The 12,014-nt window shown below is 44.4% G+C and overlaps 1 protein-coding gene across 1 annotated transcript in view; it reads left to right on the top strand.

Moving 5' to 3' along the window:
• VSTM4 (V-set and transmembrane domain containing 4) overlaps window positions 1-12,014 on the top strand; it is an 86,290-nt gene that overhangs the window by 48,632 nt on the left and 25,644 nt on the right. Inside the window, exons 6-7 of the mRNA XM_003801674.3 lie at window positions 9,469-9,575; window positions 10,946-11,007. Of these exons, the coding sequence (XP_003801722.2) occupies window positions 9,469-9,575; window positions 10,946-11,007 (169 nt within the window). The remainder of the gene's footprint in view (window positions 1-9,468; window positions 9,576-10,945; window positions 11,008-12,014) is intronic.

Below are 12,014 nucleotides of genomic sequence, written 5' to 3'. Positions count from 1 at the left end.
ACAAATTACAGGCAGAGTTTTACTCTGGTATTTGAGCTTAATTTAAATCATATTTCAGTCTTTTCTGAATGACTAGAGATTTTTGACATACCCTGACGCTAGAAGTATGGGACTTAATTAATAAGTGATTTGTTTAGGATCTGAGTGAAGGCAAAAGTATGATTTCAGAGAGAATTGAAAGATACATGTTCCCAACTGAGAGATGTAACTCATACTGCTTCCTTTTGGGTAATACTGAACAGTAGCTGTGTTCAAAACATTAATTCCTGCCAGGAATGTCAATCTGTGGTGATGTTAAGGCTTTGGGGCCAGGCTGCCCCCATTCAGATCCAGGCTCTGCTTCTTAGTGCTGTATTTTTCTACCTCTCTGAAAAATGGTGACAATAACGGCTTGAACACATAGCACTGTTTGGAGGATTCAATGAGCTAGTTTGGGTCAAGTTCTCCTCCCTGGCACCAGGTGAGTGGTGTGCTCCATGCATATGATTCTGTCACTTTTCAGTTCATACTCAGTGAGTGACTCTTCTTTCTTGGACAGCTTACAGGGCCACACAGCGGAGAAATAACACAACCTGTGCCCTCGAGGTTAGGGGCCCCTCCTCTCCGTGCCAGGCGCATGCCACAAGAGCTGCTCTAGCACCCAGAGGAGATGCCCCCAACCCCAGCCTGCGGTCTATGGGTGGAAGGGAAAGCCTTCTGGAGATGATATTTGGGCCAAGTCTTGAAGGATGTTCCAGGTGAAAGAGATTGGGGGAGAGGGATTTGCAGGGCTAGGGAGGGAGTGGCACCTTGGGGGAAAGGCCTGGAAACTGGAAGAACCTGGGCTCTGGTAGGAAGAGGCCTTGGTGGTGCAGAGCAGAGCTACAGGGGGGCAGCTGGGCCAGATGCCGAGGGTGGCGATTCTCCTGTTAATAACAGCAACCAAACTGCACGTACACTAAATGCTGCGTCCCAAGCACAGCACTAAGCATGGAACACACACCATCTTTACTTCTCATAGTAGTCCCGCCAGTAGGGGCTGTCCTTGTCCTCAATCTACAGATGAGAAGCCAGCACAAAAGGAGTGTGAGGATGTGCTGCCGTCTTCTCACCCCTGAGCAGTGTGGCAGCCCAGGGAGGGGTAGAGGGGTGCCTGCCTGGGCTATCTGACACCAGGGCTGGTGCCACATCCTGGATGTGCTAAGAAACTTGGATCTGACTATGAGTGCTTCCAGAGTCGGCACTCACCCGTGAGCGGGGACTGATGCTGCAGAAAGTCAAGGCCATGGGAGGAGTGGGCAGGGAGAGCTGCAAAGCTGGGCAAGGCTGTGGTGTATCATGGCCCAGACTGTGGAAGGTGACCTTGCATCTGAAGCATGAATTTGTGACTGCAAGTCTGCGACCTTGGAGTCAGGTGTAATCGGCTCTTGCTGGGGCTTTCCTGAGATATGTGTTAGAGCCCAGGGCAGGTCACTCAGCCTCCCGAGGGAGAATCTTTACTCTCTATGGACATTGAAACTCTAAACATAGTTATCCTGTGTCCCAACCACTTCTTGTTGTTGTTCGCCTGGTTTTGAGCCCACAGGCATGCTATGTGCCTCCCTCTGCCACGTGCACCTGAGTAAGAGAGTGGTGAGGACAGGGACACAGGCATAGGCACATGCCTTGCTGGCCCAGCCACCTCCTTTGTGCACCCCCACGGTCATTATTGACAAATTGTGCCCCCAACCCTGCTGTCAGACCTAGGTCCTTTTCTGCAGCCCCTGGGGAGAAGGCCTGAGTGGTACAGGCCTATGAGGGGGGTGAGTCCTGGCATAGTGTAAACAATATTCACCTAGATTCCGACGGCCTCAGCCTTGGGTCAAGCCATGCCACCCAGCAGCTTTCAGTGCTTGTGCCAGTCACTCAGACTGTCTGAGAATGTTTTGCCCTTCCCATAATGGTTTTTCCTGGTGGCCCTATCCCTCAGGGTCACGGTGAGAATTCTATGAGAGAACAGTGATTGCAGACTAAGCCCTCATAATTGCTCAGTGTGCTGTGGACTGGTGCGGCTGAGCTCTTTATAGGATTTATTTCTAATCCTCATAAAAACCCTGCAAGGCACAAATTAGCCTCCCCAGACTAAGCATGGATAAAACTGCCAACTATTAGATGAATGGCTAGCCCTTTATCATTTAAAAACCTTTAGATTCCAGGTGACAAAAAGGCCAGCTCAGTGGGTCCTGCCCAGGAAGGGACTTTGCTGGCTCACCTAACTGGGGGTCCTACAGAAGGAGAGTCCCAGGCAGCTCTGTCCAAAGGGACATTGGGTCCTTTGTGTCTCTGGGCAGTGCTGCATCCAGATGTGATGTGACCTCAGGCCAGGCCCCTTGGGTCAGAGACAAGTGCCAGCAGGGCTTGGCCTGTAGCCTACATAACCAGCAGACACAGCTGTGTATGTCCCTGTTAGTCAACCAGCCTGAACCGTGTACTAAGGCTGGGGATGAGATTGTGCCAAGCAAGGGGTGGGGCCAGTCTCACCCAAACACATGGCTTCACCCCTGAGTGCCATTATTGTCATGACCTGAGACGAGGACCCAGTGTAGTACCACTAAATACTAATGAAACACACCAGTTCCTGGACAGACATTTTAAGCTCAAACAAACACCAGACTTTCATGGTATCAAAATGCAAAGGAAGAGCTTCCTATGGCATCTGCTGAGACTTCTTATGTGCCTCTAATAAGGACCTTCTTGGGTTATATAAACCATTTTTTTGTTACAAAAGGGTATGGGAGAGCTGTGGACAGGGAGATGCCTTGGCAGCTATTGTGCATAAGCAGCTTGTATCTACATTGCATCTACAATGTCGTGGGGCAGAAGAAGCAAAAAGTATTGCCCTGTGACCCTGAGGGTGTACTGGCTCTGGTTCATGTTGTAGAGAACATTGCCCTTCTCCTGATTCAAGGCCTCAGAGAGCACCGTCCTTGATAATGATGCTTCCTCAGCCTCACTTGCTAAAGCTTCCCCGTCTGGGTCTTTGGCCCAACAAAGACACTTGATGTTCCTGGATGTCCTAGTTCAGATGACCACAAATCCCTTTAGAATATGTGGCAGACAGCTCTGACACCAGGATGAGGAGCATCTACCATTCAACAAGAAAGGAGTATCAGCTGACATGGAAGAAACATTTGGAGTCATAATTCATATGTCCAAGTGCAAAGATTGCTCTGGGGCCAGAGGAAGCCCCTGGTGTCAGCGGCGTGGTTGGGTGTATGAAAGCCCCTTGGCTCACATGGCCAGCTGTGCCTCCAGCATATCCCAGAGAGAAGCCCATATTGGAATGGCCATTTGATGGCCCAGTGTCATGAGAAAGAGGCATGAGGACCTGGAATGCCATAGGCATGCAACATGGCTCAACATGCGTGCACTTTGATCTTATGTTTAGTATGAAAGCAGGATTCAGCGGGGCATGGAATTCTCAACTGTGATTATGCTCTTTGATGGAATCAGCTCTGTATGCTGTTTTGACCCCCTCTCTCCTTAATACTTTGTCACTAGAGTGGAGGGACAGTTTTCACATGGCTAACTCACTATACATGGCTCCATTTTTGCAGGTGATGTCACTTATTCCAAATTCCAGATTCTCCGTGCCTCTTCTACCCACTCTGCCCTGGGTGGCCCTTGGTCTTGGGCACTAACCACAGTTCCAGTCCCAAAGCTACAGTACCTGGGTTGGCCTCTTCCCACCAAGAGAAGGGGATTTGAGCAGCTGTGACAGTGTCAGGAGTTTCCCATCCTGAATTTAACGCAGACTTACAAGGTGGGGGGATGTGATGTCACCTTTTGGTGCCTGTCCTGTACGAAAATGGTTTAAGCCCTGAGCAGCCATTGCGCCAACAGAGTCAGGCTCTATTGACCTTCCCCTGCCCCAGTTCTCTTGTTCTCTTTCCTCTGGGTCGGGCCCAGTGTCCTAGCTTCAAGGCCAAGGAGGCAGGCTGAATAGGATCAAATCCCACATGCCCTGCCAGGCTGGTGGCATTTGGGCAGGTCGTGTTTTCTTATTTGGAAGGTTGAGAGTTTATTGATATCAAGCACTTTCCCCAGTGCTAGATAGACAGAGACATGTTGCTATTCATAACTTTAGTTTCTGCAAAATAGGATGCTTAGAATTTGTTCAGTGCCTTACAAATTCCTGGTGCTCTGGAGCAACTGTTCTTTGTTTGGGGGTGTAGCCCCCCATTACCTGCCTGGTCTGTCCTGCATTGGTACTTGTTCAGCACTGCTGTATCTGTGGGAGGCATCTTTCAAGGGGAGAGCATATATCATCTTAGCCTGGGCAAAAGGTTTTCAGGTCAAGGTTTAAGTTGAAGCTTGCAGCCCTCCCTAGGGGGCTAAAGATGGGCCCCATGAGATACCCAAATAGCAATATCATAGCAGCACCATGAAGTGTCCATGCTGCACCCACATGGTAGAGACCAGGGTCAGTTGCTATTTAGCTATTTTGTGTCCCATCTAATTTAGGCTTTGCTATTTCATCTGACCCTCATGAAAACCCTGTGAGATAAATAGCAAAGATGGCTCTCCCATTTTATAGATTCAATGAGGGATAGATGGAGGGAGAGTGGAGGCCCCTTCCTTGTTGAGGACGTAGATGCTGCTCATCCTGGGCACAGGGCTGTCTGCCACATGTTCCAAAGGGACAAGTGACTTGCGCGGGGTGACCGGTCAAGTCAGATGGAACCAGCTCTGGTGCAGGCCTTCTGCCCCTTGCTCAGTGCTCATTCACTAAATCCAGCCACAGGGTGTCTGTGGAGCAGGGGGGCCACGCCTCTGTGGAAGGGAGACTTCCTCTGGGAGGCAGACAGGCTAGAACCTCATACATCTCACAACAAGAGCTCCACGCGTACTGCTTCCTGTCCCACCCTTGCTAGTGACAGAGAAACAGCCCTGCTCAGCAACCAGCTCCCCACAAATAGCACTTCTCTCCAACTGAACAGCTCTCTAATTTAGAGGGGAGTTTCTGGGCAGGCCTGTTTTTCATCTTTCTTGGTTTGACAGGCTCCAACAACACGGGCTATGTTGTGTCAGAGACAAAGTACCGCCCTGTTCCAACTCAAGATGTAGAATAACATTTCTTAGAAGTTACTCATAAGGTGGACTTTCTTAGTTAAAAATTCTTGCCAGCCCAGCTACTCGGGAGGCTGAGGCAAGAGAATCGCCTAAGCCCAGGAGTTGGGGGTTGCTGTGAGCTGTGATGCTGCAGCACTCTACTGAGGGCAATACAATGAGACTCTGTGTCTAAAAAAAAAAAAAAAAAAAAAAAAAAATATCTTGCCAGCCCTGATAGCTCAAGGAGAGAAAAAAATCCTAAGGGAAACATGGTCTATCGCGTGTCATTGTGGTGACTCATTGTCCATCAGATCAGATTGTTGAAATACGAATTAGAACTAAACTTGGTCTAGGAAAGTTTCACTGTTTTGAAGGAAAACAGTGTTGACAAAGCACATTTTTTTCAGCTTACTGAAATCCCTGAGCACGATGGCTTAAGTTCATAGAAATGATGTCCTAGCAACTTTCATTTTCTATTAAAGAGCCAAAGAATTAAATCCAAGAGAAGAGCAAGTGAAAATAGTATTTGCTTCTTCAGCGTGTGAGGTGCAGCTGAAGACACCATCCAAGTGCGGTAGAGGCAACAGAAGACGGGAAAATGTCAAAAGATTTTAACAAAAACAAATAAAATACCATGCATTGAACAAAAAATCAAAATGCAAAGGAAATGGGGGAGAAACATTCTGAATAAATATGTCAGAATGATGTAAAAGTTGCATGAGGAGCTATAACAAGAATTCAAGATCGCTGTGTAATAGCAGATGATATCCATACACCGCGAATGAAGAAACTCGAGAGACAAACATGGGAAAAGCCCATCTTCACTAGGAATCAGAAAAACGCAGGTAAAAAGAGATCACATCTTTCTTCATTAAAGGAGTCATTTTTTGAATGGATAAACTTAATGTTAAAAAAGGGTGACAACCTCAGTACCCTCATTCGATGACCAGATAGCTATAATAAAACAGTACTAGCTGGCCAGAAATCATTTTGACAGTGGGCATTAAATAGCCTTTAAAATGCTCCTCTTCGGTGACCTAGTAATTCCAGCTCCAAGAATCCCACCCGAAAGTGGCAGTCTAACAATGGAAAGCCGTAACGCACAAGTATGATTTCAACCGTGTTATTTTCGTATCACACCAGGAGACAAATTAGGTGTTTAAATGTTAAGAAATGGCGAAGTAAACCATAGCTTATTTTCTCACTGGAATAGTGTGAGAATGTTAACGATATGAAAAATGTGTATCAAGTAAAAAGAAGGATGCAAACTTACAGTACGATTTCATAAACGATGTATAAAAAACAAGAGTTGAAAACTTCTATCCCCCAAAAAACCTGCACACAGATTTTGGTGGCATCTTTATTCTAACTGCCCAACCTCAGAAACAACCAAGACGTCCTTCAGTAGGTGAGTGGATGAACCGATGGATAAACTGACTGTGGTACGTGCAGACAGTGCAACGCCATTCAGTGCTAAAAGGAGATGACCTATTGCAGAAGCATGGAAGAAATGTAAATGCATATTGCTGGCTGCAGGAAGCCCTCTGAAAAGGCTTCACATACTGTGACTCCAACTATCCCACATCCTGGAAAAGGAAAAACTATGGAGACAAAAGGATCAGTGGCTGCCAGGGGTTGGGGAGGGAGGGATGAACAGGAGGGGCACAGAGGATTCTAGGGCAGTGAGAGTGTTCTGCATGGTACCTCAGGGATGGACACATGTCATTATAAATTTGCCCAAACCCATAGCAAAGAGGGTACATTAAGAATGAACCCTTATAAGGTGAACCACAAGGATACATGTGAATCTTTCTAAATGTAGAATACAAGTGTCTTAACAGAATAACTAAGAAAATGCCATGAAGGCTATGTTAACCAGTTTGGTGAAAATATTTCAAATTGTATATAAAAACAGCACACTGTACCCCCATGACTAAATTAATGTACACAGCTATGATTTAATAAAAACAAAACAAAACAAAAAAAAAGAATGAACCCGGTTGTGAACTATGGACTTTGAGTAATGGTAATGTGTCGATGTAGGTTTATCAGTTGCATGAAACGTACCACTCTCGTGGAGATGTTGGCAGTGTGGGAGGCTGTATGTGTGGGGGCAGGCAGGGTATCTGGAAACGCTGTATCTTCCACTCAACCTTTCTAAAACTTCTCTAAAAAGTAAAGTCCGCTAAAAAAAAAGTAAGGAGGAAGAAAAAAATGAAAATATTTGTGAAGGTTGTGTTTGGGTTGTGATAGACTTATTTTCTTTGGTCTCCGTGCCTGTAATTACCATTTTAAAACACAAACGTGAATTATTTTTCTAATGGAAGGAAGAAATAAACATTTTAAGAGTTTAAAAAGCTACAGAATAAAGCTGAGCCTGTGGTTGTATATTTAAGCAGCTCTGAGAGTTTCTGATCCCATGTTTGTTCTTAGTGGTCAAAGGTTTATAAATTCCCATTCCTTTTGGCTATTTGAGAATGTACACAATTGACCCTGTACTCTAAAGCTACAACCAGTTAGAATCTCTGTTCCCAATGAAAATAAGCCATCTTTGAGGAATCTCAGTGGGGACCGTATTGTTGGAATTTTTCCCACAATGTGTGTGATTCACTCTTTATTTATTTTTAAATATCTAAGATTATTATTGGAATAGGCTATCTCTTATTACGTACATGAGTATATTTACTTGCATTTCATTATAAACAACTCTGGCAATATCCCTGTCCTGTCTTCCATTTGTTTAGTTCTTCAACACCCCCTTTCTAGGGAGCTACTATTTTTAAATTCTTAGGAATATTTTCAGAGATTTTTGTAACCCATGTGCAAGAAAATAGTTTTATATATATATATATATTATTTCCCCCTTTTTTATACAAAAAGTGACACATCTTACACATTGTCCAACACAGAGTTTTTTCACTTAAATATGTATCTTTCCTTATCAGGATATAAATAGCTTCCTTGCTCTTGACAGCCATAGAGGGCACCAAGCACGGCTTCAGCATACTCCATCCTCATCTATTACCATTCCAAACAGCACTATAGTGACCAATGTTATACAGACATCATTTCATACCCATGAAGGATGGTCAAAGATCAAATTGCTAGAGATGAAATGTTAGGCTCCATGAGTCTAAGCTTCTGTGATTTTGATAAAGTTTACAATATTATTCTCTATCCCTGCACCCCTTATCCAAAGAATACTTTGCCCCAAATTTGATCACAGTCATTCTGATTTGTGCAAAAAAAAAAAAGAATATATTTTGGCTTGAATTTCTTTCTCATGAGGGAACATTAGTGTGTTTTCATGTGTAGAACCTTTGCATTTGTGTGCAAACTGTTTATTCACCATATCTTTCATTTTGATGATTGGGTCTTGTTTTTATGGATTTCTAGAAATTCTTTATGTGTTAGGGATAACTAACTCTTGATAACTTGCCCTATCTGGTTGGAACATGTACCTGAGGACAAGGTGCTTTTCTTAGGTTTCTAGAGCCAATAAGAAGCATTTGAAATAAGACTGATGGCCATTCAAGAAAGTTTGTGGACTCCATCCCACGGATAGCAGGAAGAATAGCTTTGACATCCGAGCGGCCTACGTCAGCAGCTTCCGTGTGTGTTACTTACCAACAGAGTCACTTAGAGCAGTCAGGTAGCATCTTTAAGCCTTAGCTTTCTCACCTGTAGTATAAAAAGACTTGTCCCTATCGCTTTGGGTTGTCATGGATAATGCGCAGAAAGAATGTAACACTGCAGTGGTTACAGTCACAGCCCTCCTCTGAGGGAACTCATGTCTCCTGTACTTCAGATAAAGGTACAGCAGGAGAAGAAAGCTCCAGAGACTTCAAGATGCAACTCCCAGGGTCATTTCTCAGGTGTTCAGTTGTTTTGCTTTTGCATTATAATAGACAAAGACATGCAAGGAATCTTGGTTTCAGGGAAGCTTAAGCAGAAATCTCCAGCAGTGTTTTTAATTCCCTACTGTGATGTAGCCTACCCAGACGAGGAACCAGTTAAACCAGGTGTAAACCAGCAACCCAAATAAATATCCATCAACAAATAAATATCCATCAACCAGGTGTAAACCAACAACCCAAATAAATATCCATCAACAATGTAGACAAGCTGACCCTGGGTCCTTCCAGGGAATTTTGAACTCTAAACAGTACATTATAAATCACTATCTCAACTCGTCCTTCTTATCTTGACCAAGAGTCAGTACCAGACTCTCAGACACCCCTGCAGATAAGCATAGAGCAATTCCAGCCCTGCTGTGAGATAGCAACCTCCTCACCTACACAGGTGCGCAGGAAGAACTCGAAAACTAGATTTGTTTTCTTTCTGATCTCCTTTGCACCATCCTGCCTTTGTCTTACCCAAGACTTTATTCTTCTGCAGCTCAGGGGAGACTGTCACCAGTGTGACCAGCTTGGCTCCACTGCAGCCCAAGAAGGACAAAAGGCTGAAGCAGAAGTCTGATGTTCCTCCTGCGATCCCCGCCAAAGGTAGGAAGCTGATCTGCAGTCTCCATGTGGAAACCAAAATCACCAGGACTGATTCAGGGCTGGGTCTAGGCTTCCATAGGGAGTCAGGACAGAGGGCTCAGGCAGAGGGCGGACATGGCTTTCAGTGTTTATGGTCTAGAGAGCCCTACATTTAGTAATAGCCCTTCTCCTAGCCCCAGGTGGGAGTAGATGTGTACCATGGATCCTGTGTAACATAGCAGGGGATGGAAGCTACATCGCAGATGAGCCCACACTATATTTCACTTTCAGGATGGGGCAAGGGAATCTTCTTGGTTTGTTCAAGGCAAAGAAGGCTCTCTGAATTTTTAAAGATATCAACCAGGTATACAATTTATTTCATTTTGTTCTGAGTATAAAATGAGGGCTATCCCATGATACCGGTTATGATTTGGAACCACATGAGTGAGGAGGATGGGTGTTCTAGAGGAAAGAGCTGTCCAAGAAGTAAGAGAACCAAGAAGGTCTACAGATAATTCCTAAAATCACTGGCCAGTTTAGATGTTCTTACCTCAACAAATTTGAAATATAGTTGAGAATACAAGGATCACCCAGATGAACAATTTAATAAACAGCCAAGATACATTATATCTCTCAGTTGGGGCTTCACAGGACATCCCTTTGGGACCCTTTGAGCCCTGTGGGGGGCCAGTGGTGGCTGCATGACAGAAGGGGCTGGAAGAGTGGTCAGAGTTGGAGGCAGGGCGAGTGTAGGTCTGGGAGGCGACCTACTGTTAACTCTCTCATTCCCTCTGGAGTAGATATTATCCTATCCTTACATTTGTTCTGAGGATAAAATGAGGGATATCCCATGATACCAGTTATGATTTGGAACCACATGAACCCAATCTTGCAAAAGATGAAAATGGATATAGAGAGCAAAGTGGCAGACCTTGGCTTTCAGTGCCAAGTTCAAGTTCCAAATGGTGCAAAGACTAGTTACATGAGGCTCCATGAAGAACCTTCTCTGTTAAATGGGCATAATAAGACCCTCCCTCGTGACCTCACAGGGCTGCTGTGGAGATCAAAGTTCATTGCTATTGGTGTTAGTGTGTGGACAGATGGATTCTCCCAAGGAAGGTGGCAGTCTCAGCCTTTGGCAGATGCACCTGGTTCTCACCTGCACACCTGGCCTCTTTGTAGCTGGCTATGTTGTATGCAGAGTTGTTTTGTTGGCTTTGCTGAGGGAGGCTTGCCCTCATTGAGGGGCCTTTCTTGACACCTAGATCAGAAATTGGGGTTCTTCTGTGGGGCCAAGAAGGCCCATCTGGAGAATGCCTGTGATGCTCTTAATACATGGCCACTGGGGTCCTGGAAAAACTGCAAGTTATACCTCTGACCTACTTCCACAGTTCCGATATCCCCCACGTTCCATAAGCCGAAGCTGCTGAAGCCACACAGGAGAGCCATGCTGGTGAGTGACCCTGTTCTGTGCTGATACACTTGCTGTGCTGTCCCTCAAGCCTTAAACACACTTCAGAGTCCAAATGGCAACCCCCCCAAAATAAAACATGTTTTCATCTTTCGTATGCAACTGTGAGTGATTATAAATTGGTTTCACGGTAGTACTGAGTACATTGGATATTTTTTTTCCATTCCTGAGAGACTTTACTAAGAAGAATGTTTTCCCGCTCCATCCATGTAAACATAAAAGAGGTAAACACAACTATAGCCTAGGGTGAAGGAGGGAAGGGGAGGGGGATGGGGTGGCAGATGGGGGGTTGGGAGTGGGACCACACATATGGAGCACATTGCAAGTACAAGTTGGATCTATCAGGGGTAAACCATAAATGTCTTAATCCTGTAATTGGGTAAAAGTGGTAAAGGCCATGTTGCTCAGTAGGATGTAAGCACTCCAATTTGTACAAATAATCAACACATTGAATCCTATAATGGCATACATGTATTTATGATCTATGTACAAAAGACTTAATAAGAAAAAGAAAACATGTTGAAATTTCTTGGTAATTTTGTCCCCACGCAAAGGCATTCTTTCAGGTCAGCTTTTTTCCATACTCAGAGTGACTCTTTAATATCCAAATATTTTTTATTATAAATGCTGCTTTTCAAAAAGAAGGATAAAGCCATACTCAGAAATATAGAAAATAGAAAATGGATCTGCTTGTATGGGTAGACCTGGTAACCAATCCGAAAAGACTATTAAACATATTTTCTAGAAAATACGTTGTGGCTTGTTGTTTAGAATAATTTTAGATTTGCAAAAAAGTTGTAAAGCTAGTATGGAGAGTTCCTGTATGCCAGTGTTTTCCAGCCTTTTTTTCTTCTTCTTCTTTTTTTTTTTTAAATCTCAGGCACACTTGAACCTGTAGTTAAACTTCGTGGCATACTTAAATTATGTTGATCAAATAGAAAAAAAAGAGTAAAAGAAAGAATACACTTACTGTGCTTTGAACTTCTTTC

Source organism: Otolemur garnettii, unplaced genomic scaffold, assembly GCF_000181295.1.
Source record: "Otolemur garnettii isolate 467f Iridium unplaced genomic scaffold, OtoGar3 scaffold00217, whole genome shotgun sequence".
Taxonomy (NCBI): Eukaryota; Metazoa; Chordata; class Mammalia; order Primates; family Galagidae; genus Otolemur; species Otolemur garnettii.
Note: the sequence above shows the minus strand (reverse complement) of the source record. Positions and strands in the feature narration are given on the sequence as shown.